The 18,828-nt window shown below is 42.1% G+C and overlaps 2 protein-coding genes across 7 annotated transcripts in view; both read right to left on the minus strand.

Annotated features, from left to right (window-relative positions):
* The window catches only part of TMEM245 (transmembrane protein 245), a 105,117-nt gene extending 103,846 nt beyond the window's left edge, over positions 1–1,271 (minus strand). For 5 of the 6 annotated variants that reach the window (XM_074395139.1, XM_010335987.3, XM_074395138.1 and 2 more), the window contains exon 1: positions 657–1,270. In XM_074395139.1, coding sequence (XP_074251240.1) covers positions 657–1,238 — 582 coding nt within the window. In that variant the 5' untranslated portion in view covers positions 1,239–1,270. Of the gene's footprint in view, positions 1–656 lie in introns of all 6 variants that reach the window. The other variant, XM_003925248.4, reaches the window with a different exon arrangement.
* A 2,916-nt stretch (positions 1,272–4,187) lies between these two features.
* Positions 4,188–18,828, minus strand: part of FRRS1L (ferric chelate reductase 1 like) — a 40,558-nt gene continuing 25,917 nt past the window's right edge. Inside the window, exon 5 of the mRNA XM_010336156.3 lies at positions 4,188–15,478. Coding sequence (XP_010334458.2) covers positions 15,306–15,478 — 173 coding nt within the window. The 3' untranslated portion in view covers positions 4,188–15,305. The remainder of the gene's footprint in view (positions 15,479–18,828) is intronic.

An 18,828-nucleotide genomic window follows, 5' to 3' on the forward strand; every position in this document is an offset into this window, starting at 1 on the left:
CACCAGTCCCTGCACAACAAAAGTAGTTACCAAAAAGTAAGGCGTGGAGAGAAAGAGGCACAGGCGGCTCAGCACCCAATGCCTTGCACAAATGATACTGAAATCTCCTGAACTGACTGGCAGCACCAGCAAATGAAGCAAGCTTTGTTTGAGGACGTGTGAGAAATCTAAGACACCCAGTGCCCTCTTTGTCCCTAAGTAGCCCTAGACTGGTAAGAGGTCACTTTTCCTATCTGCAGGATGGCAAGTTGGCCTAGAATCTCTAAGGCCCCTTCCATATCTGACATTCAGATGCGCAGAACTGAGGTGGCCGAAGTACCCCCTCCCTCTCCGACCAGGAGTAAAACCAAACCCCACTGCCATGCTCTGAGGCCTCTGTCTCCAAAGCGGAATAGCGGTTCTCAAGCCAGGGCACTGTCCCCCTAAGAGGGCCTATTAGGATGGAGGCAAGGCGGGAAGCAGGGAGGTTGTTTCAAATCACGCCCGCCCCATTTTTGGAAGAAAAGTGCGCCAAATTCCTGCGGTGTGAGAAGGAAAGCGGAGACGGACAGTCACTGCAGAACAGGTGTGGCCCCTCTCGTCGCCCCTGCACCGGGAGGAACAGCTGCAGGACTGCACCCCAGTGTGTGGGGGTGCCCGGGCTGCCGCTCACTCACCCACAGGCTGCTGAAGTAGTCCAGCCCGCGGCAGATGAGCGCGGCGGCGTGCACCAGCAGCACCTGCACGCCCAGGTAGCTGCCGAGGCAGTAGAGGCCATACAGGAGTGGGCCGCCGGCGCCGAGCAGCAAGAGCAGGCGGCGGCGGCGCAGCGCCTGCTCGCCCAGGGCCTCTACGCCGTAGTCGACGAAGCAGAGCGGCAGCAGGAGCGCGGCCAGCACGATGGGCGTGTGCGCGCGGTGCAGGCGCTGAAGCCAGTGGCGGCCCAGGCGCGTCAGCGAGCTTTTGAAGGGATGCAAGAAGGTGCCGCACAGCACTGCCCAAAGCAGCGGCCGCAGGAAGGCCTCTAGGATGAAGTAGACCAGCACCGCGGCGCCGCAGCACAGGCACACAAACAGCACGGCCCCGGTGTTGTAGAAGGCCTGCTTGATGGGCTTGTCGAAGCGCAGCGCCAGCGCCGCAGTCCTCGGGGTCTCCCCGCCACCGCCACTCGGCCCAACTGCGCGCGGAACCCGCGGCGCCGGCCCGGGAGAGCCCCGACTGCTGGGCTCCCTCGAAGGGCCGCCGCCGTCGGCCATCATGCCTCCGCCACAGCCGCCGCCGAGGGGCGGTAATGGGAGCTGAGCGAGAATCGCGGGCGGGAGGCAGGGCGGGAGACGCGCAGGATTGTGGGAGTTGTAGTTCTCCGCTGGCCTACAGGACCACCCAGCGCTTATAGGAAACTACAACTCCCAAAGTGGGATGAGGAGAGCGCGTCCGCCCCCTTGGTCTCCGCACAGTGTTGGTAACAAGTTTCTAGCGGCCAAGGCTTCCTGGAAGGGGGAAAAAAAAAAAAAAAAAAAAGCTCCTTTCACTCATTGGTTAATGTCAATTTCTCGCGAGGCAAGATCGCAAAAGGCGCCATATTCAAAGATTAAAACCTAAGCTGCAAACTAGAATACCGTGGGGGAGTACTTTTAAAACACCAATTCCCCGATTCTATTTTACTGATTTATTTGACAGATACTTTTAAAGTGTTTGCTCTAGTGTATCTGACAGGATTTTAAATAGAGATTACCATATAACAAGCCCTACTCTAAGTGGCTCACTCCTATTAATTCATTTAATCCTTAAAACAACCCTACAAAGAAGGTGTTATTATCCTCATTTTACAAACAGAAAAACGGAGACAGAGTCGTTAAGTACCCAGCCAGGGTCACACAGCTACCAAGTGGCAGAGGCAAGATTCAAACTCAGTGATTCTGGCTCCAAAGGCTATACTATCTACTATAGTATTGGGCCTGAAAAAGGAACTCTTGGCATGTTTTAAATGTTCTTCCGTAATTTGCAGCTTGTAATTTGCAGCCGCTGTTGACAACTGTTTGTGCAGGTGTCGCTACGGAAGCAATCTTAAGTTCTTGAAAGAGTCATAGATCAGAGTCTCAAACTGCCACTGTTCCTTTTTGAGACTTGATGTCAAGTCAGTTAAGTCCCCAATCTCCAAGTTCCCCTCTGTCACATGGCGATGATAACAATACAAGCTTTTGCTTTAGGGTTATTATTGGGGGAAAAGGAAACTCTGGGGCAGTACAAGGTTCTTCTGTTGTCCTATTGGAAAAGTGCTGGGAATCAAGCCTCCTACCCATAAAATATCCCAGTCAACATTTTGATTTAAATAAATAAATAAATAACAAGGCCTTGACTGAGTACTCAACATGTGATTGCTTCAAACCCTGCAAGTTATCCCTTTCCTGTTTCAATAACTATTCCTATTAATTTCAACATAATTTTTGTTTCCCTTCTAAAACAGACAAGACAATTATCGTGATCCACAGTTTTCAGATGAAGAAACTATTGCTTACTAAGATCTGGAAATAAAGGGATGCAGTAAAGGAAGTACAGGAAAAAGTAATTCCCTATCCATCTCATTTGTAAGTTTCAGATGGCCTTCAGAGTTTTATAACCGAAACACAGGGTTGGTCTCACCACTTGCAGATTTCAATTAACAACAGCAAGGTCTAGTTTAAAGAAAGTGATGTATTCCAAAGCTAGCTAAGGGGAAGAAGTATAGGTTTCCTCCCAAATGTACTGCTTCACTTGTGGAGCAGAAAGCAAGCAGTTTTAAAGCGAAGGAAGCAAGCAGTTGTCTGAGAGGGGTTTGCATTCCTTATCTACTGGTGGTCAAGCTGGTGACTGCTGGCACCTTCGCTGTGCAGATCTAAGCTCAAAACCCACAGATGGAAGAGAGTTTCATATTTCTCAAGGCAGTCTTCTGGTGGGAGGGAGTTTTGTAGAAATTGGATGTTATCTCTTAAGGCATTCTCCTGTGGGTGAGTTCCTTTCTGGAGCTCCTAAGCACATAGTTGAACTTGCCCTATAGGGACTGTCCGGTTAAGACAAGGTAAAAGGCTATATTTGCCTTTTTAAATTTTTTTGTGATTTATTTATTTTGAGATGGAGTTTCACTCTTGTCACGCAGGCTGGAGTGCAATGGTCCAATCTAACAATTCTCCTGCCTCAGCTTACTGAATAACTGGGATTACAGGCGCCTGCCACCATGACCAACTAATTTTTGTATATATATATATTTTTAAGTAGAGACGGGTTTTACCATGTTGGCCAGGCTGGTCTCAAACTCCTGACCTCAGGTGATCCACCCACCTCAGCTTCCCAAAGTGCTGGGATTACAGGCATGAGTCACTGTGCTCACCTACATTTGCCTTTTTAAAGGACTAAGTAGAAAGTGAGAAACTGGGGGAATAAGAAAGGAAAAGAGAAAAAAAGAAATAATAAGCTATCTTTCAGAAAAAGTGAGGGTACTCAGTTACAGTTTGACTCTGTGAATATTTTTTGTGTCAGTTGTTCCTACATTTTACTTTGCTTCTTAATGTGCTCAGGCTTTCTGGGATTACAATTACGAAGTATGGTCACATTTGCCTTCAGTCCATGTCACACTGACTTAGGCTCCCACGTACCTAATAACAAAGGCCTCAACCTCCTTCCCAAAAAGTCCTTGGTGAATTCTATTGGGGGGGTCCCAAAAGGGGTGCCTCACATATACCCAGAGACATGAGTCAACTGCTACCAACCAGCCTGCTGCCCACACAGCTCACTGACTCTAGTGCCCATCAGAAGATTTCCAGTGCCTGTATCATTATCTCCAGATCCCAGATACTCCCCAAACTTCTAATCCTCAAGGTACTGAAGCAGAGCTGGGTTTAATTCTGAGAAGAGAAGAGGAAGAAGTCTTTCTCCCTTGCTTGACAAATATGTTGTCACCAAGCCCTAAAGCAGGTCAGTGTGCCAGTGTTTTAGTTTTGTGTGTGTGTGTGTGTGTGTGTGTGTGTGTGTGTGTGTGTGTTTAGGCAGAGTCTCACTCTGTCACCCAGGCTGGAGTGCAGTGGTGCTATCTCAGCTCACTACAACCTCTGCCTCCTGTGTTCAAGCAGTTCTCCTGCCTCAGTCTCCCAAGTAGCTGGGATTTTAGGTGTACACAACCACACCTGGCTAATTTTTTGTATTTTTAGTAGAGATGGGGTTTCACCATGTTGACCAGGCTGGTCTTGAACCCCTGACCTCAAGAGATCCACCTGCCCCAGCCTCCTAAATGCTAGGATTACAGGCATGAGCCATGGTGCCCAGCCAATGCCCAGTATTGCATAACTCCTCTCATGAATAGTTCTTTCCACATCTGGTCTTCAGTCCTCTAACCACAGGGGTTCAAAACCCATCCAACGGATCAGTGAGGGAACAAAGACAGAAACTTCCTCTCTGTCCTGCTTCAACCAAAGACTCTCTTCCTCTAGTTACAAAATGAGAACTCCTATGTTACGCAACAACAGCATTTATCAATGGATGCAAGCAGAAACTGGATAGGACATGGGTGTTAACGCTGCCTAAATGGTGTTGAGCCACAATTTAGCAACAACTCAGCAAATCAAAAAATGGTGCTTTGCTCCCGAGTCTCAATGAAAGTGAAAACTGCTGAACATTTCAAAACTGTTCTAATGGCCAACACCATAGGACTGACAAGTATCACACAGCATTTCTAGTCAATGGAACTCTAACAGAAACGAAGGCCGAAGCACTAGAATCTAACTAGACTGGTCTTTATGCGGCCTAGCACAAGGCTGAATTCCCACAGGGTTTAATTCACCCCTCCTGCAGTTAGTGGTACATGTGTCTGTCTCTCTACAGAGCTCCTTGAGAGTAGGGACTAGGTTCACTTGATTTCTTTGAGCCCAGCACCTGGCACAGCATAGGGCATACTGAGTAGGAGCTCCGTGTTTGCTGAGCAAGAGAATAAATGAGTCGCGTCCTTTCAAAAAAAAGCTGTCTGTGCTTTCTGCAAGAAATGATATTGAAACCTGAGGATGTGTCTACTGAGCATCCATGTGGTTGAGAGCAGAGAAAATTTAAATACTGGGACAGAGGACCTAAAAACTGAATTTGAGAAAGAAGCCCATTGTCTACTCAAAGCTCTAGGTCAAAGGTCATATGATAGGTGTCTTCTCCAAAATATGAGGTTACTTGGGTTCTCTCTGTTGGCCCTACATGACAACTCACTCCAAAAACCTCAGGGATGAACAGCCTCCATCAGCACACAGGATACAATAGAAGTGAAAGACATTCACGTAGTGGATCAAGCTGATTCTGGAGACCACACTGTCTCTTGCCTTCTAGTCACATAAATGAATGAATTTTGTAATTATTTAAGCCAGTTTTAGTTAGGTTTATATTACTTGCAACAGAAAGCTTCCTGATTTATAAGTTAAAAAGTATGTATAAAGCACAGTGTCTGTGACATGGTAAGAATCTGACAGTGACTCTCAGGGTAACTCTTGGGGTTTTTTTTTTTTGAGACGGAGTTTCACTCTTGTTGCCCAGGCTAGAGTGCAATGATGTGACCTCGGCTCAGCTCAACCTCCACTTCCCAGGTTCAAGTGATTCTCCTGCCTCAGCCTCCAAAGTAACTGTGATCACAGGCATGTGCCACCATGCCTGGCTAGTTTTGTATTTTTAGTAGAAACAGGGTTTCTCCATGTTGGTCAGGCTGGTCTCGAACTCCCGACCTCAGGTGATCCACCTACCTCGGCCTCCCAAAGTGCTGCGATTACAGGCATGAGCCGCCGCATCTGGCTCTTGGTTTTGTCCTAGAAAAGCCAAGGGGTATCTCTTAAACAATTGATGTTCACAGACTCTCAAGTTATCAAGACAAAATGCACCAGAGATATTACAAACACAGGCAGGGAGAGGATTCTCCAGCATTGTGTCCGTCTTAGAACTCTCCAAGTGTCTCCACAAACATTGACTAATATGTGCTGAGTATCTACTTTGTACAAAGTCCAGTGCTTACAGTGTGGTATGTGTGTTGTGTTTAAAGTAGGATGTACAATGCGGAAGTGATCATGTGAAAACGAAATCAGGGTGACATGCATTCAGATTCCAAATCTGCCAGTTGTTATCTGTATAATCCTGGGCAAGTTACAAAGCATCTCTGAGCTCAGTTTCCTCATCTATAAATAGAGCATGATCCTTTTTCACAGGGTGTCAGTAAAGAAATTGGAAAATAACATAGATTAAACACCCAGAGGCCGAGCCCGGTGGCTCACGCCTGTAATCCCAGTACTTTAAGAGGCTGAGGTAGGCAGATCACCTGAGGTCAGGAGTTCAAGACTAGCTTGGCCAGCGTGGTGAAACCCCATCTCTACTAAAAATACAAAAATTGGCCAGGTGTCGTGGCATGCACCTGTAATCCCAGCTACTTGGGAGGCTGAGACAGGAGAATCTCTTGATCCTGGGAGGTGGAGGTTGCAGTGAGCCAAGATCACACCTCCGCACTCCAGCCTGGGCAAAAGAGTGAGACTCTGTCTCAAATAAACAAACAAACAAATACCCAGGCCTGCACTGTGGTAGCTCTCCATGGTCCACAGCCACAACTTTTTACAGTTCCAGGGACACAGTTCACATTTGGGGGCACTATTTACATTTGGTGTCCCCTGCAGTTGTGCAACAACTGCCAAGAGCACATTGAGCTCCTTAGACCAACAACCACATGTTGGACATCTTATCTGTCTTCTCAGGACCAGCCTTCAGACAGATACATAACTCTCCCGTCTGTACCTTCACCACTGTTTTGGTGCCTCAGCTATAAAATGCTCTCCTAAAGCATCCTGCTGGTCTTTCATCTGAGGTTGTTAGGTTGCTCTCTCCTTTCTTAGTGATGTCCCTGATTACTCTTTGCTTAACATGTTTCTAATGCTTTGTCTTCATAATTTAGGCTTCTATCACAAATTACCACAGAATGAAGGGTTTCAGCAACAAAAATTTCTTTCTCATGGTTCCGGAGGCTGGGAAGCCTAAGAGCAGGTGCCAGCATTGTTGGGTTCTGGTGAGGGCCCGCTTACTGGTTCAATGACAGCCTACTTCTCATTGTGTACTCATATGGTGGAGAGTGGAGAAAAGAAGCAAATTCTCTCCTTAAACAGACACGAATCCCATTCATGAGGGCTCTACCCTCACACCTAGTTACCTACCAAAGGCTCCATCTCCAAATACCATCACAATGGAGATTAGGGTTTCAACATATAAATTTGGGAGGAACAAATATTCAGTCCATAGCACCCTTCCTTAAGGTTCACTTCAGTATCGCCACCTGCTTTTCCAGTTGTCCCAGGCTGGGTGAGGACCTCCACTCAGATTGAGCATCAGACTTGAGCTTTTTTTTTTTTTTTTTTTTTTTTTACCAACGCATTCACCATAAGGTACTGTCATGGTGTTTGTTTGTCTGACTCTCCAACCAGGCCCCCAAGGTGAGCCCCCAGGGTGGGGGCAGAAATCAAGAACTGTTCTTCCTAGAGTCCTCTCTGTGTAATGTCTAGCACAAGGACTGGCACATAAGAGTCTTTAATAAATATTTATTGTTGAGCATGGTGGCTCACACCTGTAATCCCAGCACTTTGAGAGGCTGAGGTGGGAGGATCATTTGAGCCCAGGAGGTGGAGGCTACAGTGAGCTCTGATTGTGCGACTGTACTTTGTTCTGGGTGATAGAGCAAGACCCTGTCTAAAAATAAATAAATATTGATTGGTTGACTGATTGAATGAATGATTGAAGCTTCTTAACCTCCTGGATGCAGGTGACTCTCACGTCCATTCTGTCCTTCTGTCTCTTCTTATAGCTTATCGTCTGATCCTTGTAACTATGACTGAGCCCTAAGAAACCTCCAAGTCAAACATCAGCCAGGGTCAGGTTTGATAGTTGGGCTATCCACTGAGGATATTGTGAAATAAATAAATACTACACAGAACAAGTAGAATACTAAACAAAGGACAAAATATCCGAAGGTTTGTTGTTGTTGTTGTTGTTGTTGTTTGGTGAAAATTAGAACCTCTAATGCAGAATGCGGTAGTGGCTGATTCTTGACATGCCATTCCTTGATCTTCTCAAGCTAGCCCCTGTAGTACTGGCAGCTCAACAACCTCCCTGGTAATTCATTATGCTCTACAACTAAACTCTAACTATTCTCAACATATTATATGATTTAATTGCCAATAAGGCTGACAGCTGAAATTCTTAGCGCCAGCCAGCTGCAATTAACCAACTGATACACTTGAAATGGATTATACACCTCCATTCACTACTTAATAAAGTATTAAACCGAAGTTATAAATGTAAGATTATTTTACACATTGTTTGTCAACAGGGATTTTTACCTGATAACAGCAATATGATATTCCTCTTTTTCAGACAAGACAGGCTATCATCTTCTCCAAGTTCTATGGATTCAGGGAGAAATGAGAGCAACTTCCTGATAAAAGATTTAAAACAAATAGAAAAAGAAAAATGCACCAGAGCAAAGCAGTAAGGAATTATAAACTAACTTTAATTACATCAATAGGAAGAATTTCAAACTATGTTGAGAATTCTTACTTGAAAGTTTAAATCTAATTAATATATTCTGACTAACATAATCATCCAAAGATAAAAGCATTTATGATGGCAAATGGACAGAACAATCATTTAGGTAGCATCTAGGAATATTGCTACAATTCCTTTACATAAATAGAAATCCATGTCTTCATTAGTAATGTGGCACACATCTTAGAGTAAAAATTTACATAAGACAGGCTTATAAATATACATAAATCTCAAAATCAATCACAATCAAACATTAGGTACACAATTGTTATAAAACAAATATAACCTATCAGTGTCTATGTAAAGGCATAGTTTTTACAAAATAGTATTTTGTAGGCAGTCTCAAAAAAGTATATTAATACTCCTGGAGTCAGATTGTTCCAGCATATCAGCATGTCTGTGGGAATAAGGCATCCGGAGAAGCTGCATTCACTCTTCCACATGGCCAGGGCCTTCTATGTGATGAAACAGGTTGAACTCTAGTGACCTGGGTGAATACCACACCCACTGCAGCACCCCATTACCTTAGAGAATCGATCACTCTCCAGAAGAATCCAACTGAATGGCTATCAGCCTAATAGCAAATATCCAGGGGAAAACTGAACACATTAATCAAGCAGCAGTATAGTTTATGTTAAAAATCCCAAATAGCTTGATGATTCCATTAAATTTTGAGTTACCAGACATACTTAAAATCACAATAGCCCAGCCACTATTTTTATGAAGAGGAACTTATATGCAAGTCTTTTATTAAATATAAAAACAAAGAAGTCTAACTTGAAATTAAATAACTGGATAACTGAATAACTAAATAAGGAACCTAATTAAATACAAAACCTGTACAGGTTGCATCAACATGCCAGTTACTCAGCTAATACTAGTCTTGGTTTCTTAACTAACAGTATAGAAAAGTTACATTCAACAGTGGTACTTTATATATTCTTAACAATTCATATATTGTTGAATGGAGGAGATAAGCCTTAGAAAAAGATCCGGGAATACTTTCTACAAACTACATTACTATAAACTCAAGCATAGTTTTGCCTGTAATATGCATAATGTTTTATCTCTTGGGTTTTAAAGTAGGCAAGAGATCAGAAACAGAAACAACCTTGACAGAGACCTTCAAATGCTCATGGTGTGTATTATATACAGGCATTTATGTATAAACACACACCATCATGTATGTACAAATATACAGATGCTCCTCAAGTTACAATAGGGTTATGTCTCAGTAAACCCATCAATCCTAAGTTGAAAATATCACAAGTCAAAACACTTACGGGACATAACCCCATTGCAAGTTGTGGGAGTATACCAAATGTATATCACTTTCATATCATCGTAAATTTGAAAACTCTTAAGTTGAACCATCCAAAGTCAGGGATCGTCTGCGTATATAAACACACGGAGAACCATCTAACTGTTCGCTAAACATAACCAATTCTATTTAGAGAAGAAGGACATACGCCACAGCAAAGTAGACACACCCCAGCCTTTGGCCTAGTGCAGCGGTTCTCAAACATTTTTCCATTATGGTACATAAGGTAGATGCCACATCACATGTGTAAAACACTCCCATGGTGCAGGAGATTTTGATACAACTTTTAAAACATCTATAGATTAATGAATTACTCTGAAACACTGAAACCCTTACCAGGAAGAGCAGTTCAGTAGTAAATGTCCACGATCACCACACTGAAGCAGGACAAGACTACTGCTTAGCCAGCTCAGTACTTCACTGCCACCACTTCTGCATCCATTCCAGAAAATATATTAGAATGCAGGACATGAGAATGCCCTATGCCATTTATTTATAAAAATAAATCAACACTAATTTATTTTAAAAGCAAATTATTCACTAACTTTGGTATTCTTACAACTAACCAGTAATACATTACGGGCAGTATCCTTTACAACTAATCATGATATACTGGTGTGTCCCTATCCAAGAACAGGGGTGGGAAACCACAGTCCATAAGCAAACCCAGCCTGCTTCCTGTTTTTATGCAGCCTGCAAGCCAAGAATGGTCTTTGGATTTTTCAATGGCTTTTTGAAAAAAATCGAAAGGAAAATATTTGTGACATTTGAAAAGTATATGAAATTCAAAGTTCAGTGTCAATTAAGGTTTTCTGGAACATGGCCATGCTCATTCATTTATGCATTGTCTATAGCAGAGCCAAACAGAGACTGAAAAGCCAAAAAACTACTATCTGGCCCTTAACAAAGAAAGTTTGCCGACCCCTGGGCTAGAGCTAAGAATGACACACAACTTCAGTGATCACGTCTCTTATGCACAAAATCCTGAATACAGACAGTAAACTTAATTCCAGAAATAGTGGTAAATACCATCTAGGATGGAAATTCATTCCTGAGTTGTCCAAACTTTCTGATTTCTTTAATGATAAAAGCCAACTTAATTAAATACAGCTTCTGCATTTTATCTGAAATCATGTTTATAAATTCACCTTTTGACTACAGTGGAGTAATAAAAAAGCACTGGGCTCCAAGTTAGAAGATCTAGGTTTTAGGCAATTCACTTTTAAATTGTTAAATTCCTAAAAATGTATTTAAGTCTTTTTTGATCTGTGTATTAAACCTATTAAAAGAACTAAGATAACCGGTAAAATAATCGAAATGCTTTTAAGCAGAAAAGAAACTTGACACAAAGTAAAACATGCTCTTCTCCCCTAAATATAACTATAAAAAATCCTCCAATTAATTGTAAATTACTAAACAGGGAAAGAAAGGCACCTAGCTAATTGGAGTGTGGATAGTGGGTTCCATTCAGTAAAAGTTTTAATGGATGTACATGAAGGTGCATGAATGTATAGGAAATCATATCACCTCCCTAGGCTTCAGCTGCACTCCTGTAAAATAAGAGCATTGGATTAAATGGTCTCTAAAGTCCTGGCCAGCACTGGTAATTTATGTCAAGTAACCAGACTCAGTTTTTTCATCTGTACAATTGGATAAATAATAGAATCTACTTTCTATAGTTGCACTGAGGATTAAATGTGTTAAATCGTGTAAAGTGCTTAGAGCAGCACTAAGTATGTTTCACTAGCATTATTATTATTTAGGTACTTTACAAAGAACACTGGTTGGGCATCTCCTCTGTGACAAGCAGTATATTAGAAAATGGGAATGCAGACATAAAATAGAAGTTGATTCTCTTATAATAAGTAGGAATTAATGAAACTGAAGTCTATGGAGTTATCACTTCATCATGTTTATCAACAGGCAATTCGTTGAGGTAATGGTCAAAGGCCATTCTGTATCATTGGTGTGAATTCTTATTTTGAACAATGATTATTGTTAGTACTGTTACTAAGGACGTTTCTATTTATGTTTCAAAAAACAAAGTTCAGTGGTTGCTAACTTAATTATTTATGGTTTGAGCACAGGAGGAAGAATATAAAAACTTTGGCCAGTCTTGTAATATACATGAAATGCAAGCCTTCTGAACCAAACAAACTTGCCATAGAAGTATAGTTTCTCATGTATTCATTCTACAAACGTTTGCTGAGTACCTGCTATGGAGAAACGTCTGCTACAATGATGAGTAATGTGTCTGCATTAGAGAGATAACAAGGAGGACAAGCCAGCAATTGTAGAAAAGTATGATATGTTGATGAGGAAGCCCAATGTGCCATGGGAGCATTTAACAGGGACCTAGACCTATGTATGTAGTCCAGGGATTTAGAGGAAAGAATATTTAAGCTGTGACCTGACAGGTCAGTAGGAGTTCATCAAGCCCAAGAGGTGGAGAATATTTGAACGTGGGGAACTAAATGAGAAGTGAGATAGAGCAGGTCTGAAGAACTTAGAGCCTTTCAGTCTTGCTGAGACATATCAAGTGAGGAGGAGTGGCAAAAGATGATACTGCACGTCACAGAACTGCCTTGCATTTTACCTTAATGGCATTGAGAAGTCATTGAAAGTTCTAAGCATAAAAATGCAAAAACTGGTAATCAAATTAGAAACCATTAGTGAAATAATTCGCTTGATGAGAAATGTAAGCGGAATGAAGCTGCATTCACTTCTTCCTTCCCTGCTTGCTACTAAGCTGGAGTCTCTTTTGTTTTAACTTATTTATAACTCAAATACTATACACATAAGAGAGCGAAATATAAAAATATTTGCTTCTTATTTACAACATGGATGCCTGCATTTCAGTATATTTGCTACTAAACAGCCACTAGAACTGAGAAGACACTACACAGGCCAGACTTAGCCACCACCAGAGTGGAGTCAAGGACTTGAACCAGGGTACTTGAGTTTAAATCCTACCCAATTCCATTCCACACTTGATGTCAGTTCTCCTCTAAATGTCAATTTCTTCCCATCTGTAATGAATAGTATTTCTCCTACATTCCTCAGAAGCGTTTGGTAACTGTGTTTATTGATGTTTTCCTTATTTTGGTTCAGATCCCGAAGAATTTGAAAGCTCTCGCCACAACCAGACTTTCACCTGTGACATGAATCTGGAGGGCGGTATTAGAAATCACAATCACCAGTGTTGTTCAGTCACAAGCCTACGAAGTTGAAATCAGCTTTAAAGCAACAAGGCCAGGGTAAACCTGAGAACTCCAGAATGCCGCAGTGGAAACGTCAGCAGCACTAACTATACCTGCAGACTTCTCTCCTCAAAATGGGCTGTTAGCACAGACATTTGGAACCTTTAGAAAAAAGCATTATGTCAAGGCATTATTATGAATTATGCTGACTGCCTGTCCAGTTTATGAGTCTGAACATTTTATTTTATTTATCTTTTTGAGACAGGGTCTCCTTCTGTCACCCAGGCTGGAGTACAAATAGCACAGTCTCAGCTCACTGCAACTTCCACCTCCCGGGTTCAAGCAATTTTCGTGCCTCAGCCTCCCGAGTAGGTGGGATTACAGGTGTGTGCCACCATGCCTGGCTAATTTTTGTATTTTTAGTAGAGACAAGGTTTTGCCATGTCGGCCAGGCTGGTCTTAACTCCTGGCCTCAGGTGATCCACTTGGTTGGTCTCTCAAATTGCTGGGATTACAGGCATGAGCCACCGTGCTCAGCCACAAGTCTGAACATTTTAAATGGATACTCTAGGTGAATTCACTTTATGGGTCATTTTCCCATTTTCAAATTTAAAAAAAAAAAGCCACCTCATAAAAAAAAATATACTCCAAATCTCTACAGTCTCAAAAACTGTTGATTATTAAAATGCCCTAAATTTTAATAAGATGTTTTGTCTGATATAATAGATCTTTAGGCTGGGTGCGGTGGCTCATGCCTGTAATCCCAGCACTTTGGGAGGTCAAGGCAGGTGATCACCTGAGGTCTGGAGTTCAAGATCAGCCTGACTAACATGGTAAAACGCTGTCTCTACTAAAAACACACAAAAAATTAGCCAGGCATAGTGGCATATCCCTGTAATCCCAGCTACTCAGGAGACTGAGGCAGGAGAATCACTTAAATCTGGGAGGCGGAGGTTGCAATGAGCTGAGATCATGCCTTTGTACTCCAACCTGGCAAAGAGTGAAAATTCATCTCAAAAAAAAAAAAATACACTTTTAATCATAATGTATGCTGGCTCTGACAAGATAATTCACTGTAACAATAGATTATACCTTGGTTTTATAAAATTCAGTGCTAGAAGAGTTCAAATTTTAACTGCTAAGAATTCCCATTTTTTAAAATATCATTAACACAACTTTACATATTCAGGACTGCACACAGTTCAGTCTCTAACCTTTCCAAACAGCAGTACAAATGTTTTCTCATAGTTACTCTCTAATTGAGAAGAAATTTCAAATAAATATTATTTATATGTTTGTTTGTTTGGAGACAGAGTCTGGCTCTGTCACCCAGGGCTGGATTGCAGTGGCACAATCTCGGCTCATTGCAACCTCTGCCTCCCAGGTTCCAGAGATTCTCCTGCCTCAGTCTCCTGAGTAGCTGGGATTACAGGCATGCACCACTACGCCTGAATAATTTTTGTACTTTTTAGTAGAGATGGGGTTTCACCATACTGGCCAGGCTGGTCTCGAACACCTGACCTCAGACAATCCGCCCATCTCACCCTCCCAAAGTGCTGGGATTACAGGTGTGAGCCACCGTGCTTGGCTGAAATTTCAAATAAATATGGACTATTTTCATATCATTGTATTTTCATCTAATCTCCCCATTGGCTGTGTAAATATCCAAAAGCACTTCTGCTTTATGGGAATTTGAAAGTTCTTCTGCCTAAAAGGCTGACTGTGAACTTATGACATCCAGTAAAATTCTCCCTAGTGATACTCAAAATAACTCTCTTGTGCTATACCACTCACAGTAAAGAAAGACCCATTTTGAGACATGATGTCTATACACAGTTCTTTCTCTGCTTTTCTATTTGTTATTTCCAGCCAAAGCTACATGGTATGTGGATTATAAAAAGGCAGCCTTTCTGGGTCTCAAATCCCATTCAGGAAGATGGCAATCATAATTTTCATCAATCCAACTCAGAGACGTTGTGAAGTTAAATAAGAAAACATATTTGAAAATACTTAGAAAAGATGTAAGTACATTCCAAAAGTATAGGGTCATTGTTAAACAATCCTCTTTGACTAGAAAAGAAGCTTGTTTTTTCTTCTAAAAAGCTGAAATCATATGGGTTTTTTTTCTCTCAAATAATCGAAGCTAAAATAATACTGGATATTCTTTAAAAATATATTTATACTAAAGGCTTCCCAATCCATATAATCTGTTGGCCCTGTAGCTGTGGTTAGGGGGTTCCCATCAATAGGTAGAATGTCAGAGCAACTATCAGAAGCAAACAAAATGGAGATGAGAAGGTTTGATAGGCAGCTGATGGCATAAAAATGTCTTCATACTTGTAAATACTGACAACACGCTCTGAAGCCGGCGGTGAGTCTATATCATGTCGCGTGATAGAGCCTTTAAGAAAAAAAGAGAAGGGCAGGGAGCAGTTGAAAAAAGTACAGATTTATAATGGCATAGGCAAACAACAGAAAAATCAAAAGTCTATTTAGTGTTGAACACATAAGCAATGTTTACAAAGATCTGGATTCAGGTATTCGAGTTATCAGAATTCTCTATCATTGTCCATCTAATGAACAGAGAAATCAGTTAAATTTATCCAGAAAGACTAGTTCTCATTAATTTGCACTCCCCTATCAGAACAATGCTGTTGGTCTGGTTCCTGGCATCTGAATGTTAAGACTGCTAGTTATATAACATTATATGATTATTGTTTGATTGCCTCCTTTAAATAGCTATAATGAGTTCTGTCTTATTAATACCCAAATGAGCAAACTATATTTTTATTTCAAACAGCAGAGACTACTAACTTTTTTCTCTCAAATCTATCTTGCACATATGGATCATCAACAACTCCCGACAACACTATTAAAGTCTCCCTTACAGATGGAAGCCCTCTTCTACTATCTGTGGGACATTTAGTACTCTCCCCCAGGCCATGCCAGAGGGAGTGTGGTATGCCAGATGTGTGTCTGTGTGTCTGGTTGATTAGGGTAGAATGGTACAGAAAGCAGGATGATTAAGGTACCAGTCAAGTCTTTGGCTGGGAAACGTTTTAAAAACTTAGTTACAAGTGGAAAGAAGTATAGACTATGTGTAAAATATATTTCATAAGCTTCAGTTGATTAAAAGTGTCTGACCTTCTGAATAATCCACATGAAACTTGGGTTAGGGAGACTAAGGCATAAGCATTCAGTGCAAAAGTCTCCTTAGAAATAGGGCTCAGAGTGAGAGTTTTCAAGGTACTATCTGCTAGGGAAGCCCTGCCAAACTTAACATGTCAGGTCCCTGCTTAGTGTCCATGCTGGCCCCAGTTAGCAAAAATCAAACTCTCCAGTTTGTATGACTGTGGTCTCAGCTACTTGGGAGGCTGAGTTGGGAGGATCACTTAAACCTGGGAGGTGGAGGCTGCAGTGAGCTGTGATTGTTTCTCTGCACTCCAGACTGGGTAACAGAGATGACTTTTCTCTCAACAGATCACACTCACCTCTCCTACCTAACCGCAACTCACTGGTCACCTGCACTGGCTGCTTGACTTAACTATGTGCCTACAGTAATTTCCTTCCTTTACGGAAATCTGACCCCACACCCCTTTCAAGCCTTAGTTCAAAGTTTTTCCCCTGACAGAGACCTTGGGAGAATGCATAGGATATAATCAATAAAGAGGCATTAGAAGGGCACTCAGGAAACGAGAAAAGCACAAGACTGCATCTAGGGTAGCAACGTGCCTGTTTTGCTGAGACGAAGGGAGAAGAACAGAAGTCTGGAGAGAGCTTATCAGGTAAGGCAGGACCCGATTTGGTGAAGGCTTTGAACTCAGGCTAGTCTGCCATATATGTAAAAAGATGATCTTCTGAAAATACAGCCCTTTCCAATTGGTAAAGCAATTTCAAATACTTGTTTTCACTTAATCCTTACAACAACTCCATAGGAAGTATTATTATCCCCACTTTAGATATAAGGAAATGAAATCCAGAATTTAAATAACAGGCTAAATATCATATAGCTGCCAAGGGGCAGCACCAGTACTCAAACTCAAAGTTTTAGACTTCAAATCTATTTTAGATGACTACATTTCTCATGCTGAGGTATAATTTATTTCCCAGGGTACTGAAAGTAATTGAAGTTATAACTGCAGAGCCACTGTTGGTAACTGGGAAATTTAAAAATGGAAAAGGTGTCACCAATCTAGAGGCATCCAAGTGTCTTCCCAATTGGCAATAGGCAAAATAAAAGGCAGATTATGTCATCTCTGGGCGGATCGGTGGAAACAAATCGAAGGAAGAAAACACAACCAGGGCCTGGTGTGGTGGCTCACACCTGTAATTCCAGCACTTGGGGGTGCCGAGGCAGGCAGATCACCTGAGGTCAGGAGTTCGAGACCAGCCTGCCCAACATGGTGAAACCACTTCTCTACTAAAAGTACAAAAATTAGCCAGGTATGGTAGCAGGCACCTGTAATCTCCCAGCTACTCGGGAGGCTGAGACAGGAGAATCGTTTGAACCCAAGAAGTGGAGGTTACAGTGAGTTGAGATTGTGCCACTGCAGGCCAGCCTGGGTGACAGAGCAAGACTTCATCTCAAAAAACAAAAAAACACAACCAGATCAGATTAGGCAACAAATAGTTGATGAGCACACAGTAAAGAAAGATGCAATTACCAGGAACCAGAATGAATTCTCAGTGCAAGGACTGCAAGCCAAACTCACTTCCGTTCTTGATCAGACCTTTAGGCTAATCAACCAGAAGGCATGCTCAAGACTAATGTAACTTGATTTTAGCAATCTCTTAAAGGTCTCATGATATCCTTGGGTCTTTGTTGGGGAAATGCTGCTGAGTCTTGCCACCCAAAATGAGGTTATCAATGAACCAGCATGACCAGGTTGCTTAGAAATGCAGAATCTTGCCAGGCATGGTGACTCACACTTGTAATCCCAGCACTTAGGGAGGCCATAGCTGGTGGATCGCTTGAGCTCAGGAGTTCAAGACCAGCCTGGGCAATATGGTGAAACCTCATCTATACTAAAAATACAAAAAAATTAGCCAGGCATGGTGGTGCATGCCTGTAGTCCCAGCTACTTGGGGGCGCTGAGGTAGGAGAATCACTTAAACCTGGGAAGTGGAGGCTACAGTGAGCTGTGATTGTTTCGCTGCATTCCAACCTGGGTGACAGAGTAGGACCCTGTCACCCTTCCTTTCCCAGGGAAGAGGAGGGAAGGGGAGGGCAGGTGAGCAGAATCTTAGGCCTCTACCCCAGAGCTACAGAAAACTCCACTTTAACAATATAACCAGATAATCCTATGCATATAAATATTTAAGGAGTAATGGGTTAAACTATAGGATAATTTGGCAGATTTGTGGCTAATCTGCCACTATTTGTGGCAGAATAGTCACGAAGTGGGCATTAATGAAATGTTTGGTGTCAATTTCTAGAGAAGTCTCCAGAAGCTCTTCCTGTTCAGTATTTTTTATTATTTCTTTCTTTCTTTTGTTTTTTTGAATGGAGACAGGGTCTCACTATGGTGCCCAGGCTGATCTTAAACTCCTGGGCTCTAACCATCCTCCCAAAGTGCTGGGATTACAGGCATGAGCCACCACGTCCAGCCCCTGTTCAGTCTTTTTATATTCACTGCATAGGAGTTAAGAGGATTCACTGGCTTTGGGGTCAGACAGACTTAGGATTGAATTTTAATTCTTCTCCTAATTAGTTGTATAGCTTTGAGCAAGTTTCTTAATCTCTCTAAAACC

This window comes from Saimiri boliviensis, chromosome 2 (genome assembly GCF_048565385.1).
Source record: "Saimiri boliviensis isolate mSaiBol1 chromosome 2, mSaiBol1.pri, whole genome shotgun sequence".
NCBI lineage: Eukaryota > Metazoa > Chordata > Mammalia > Primates > Cebidae > Saimiri > Saimiri boliviensis.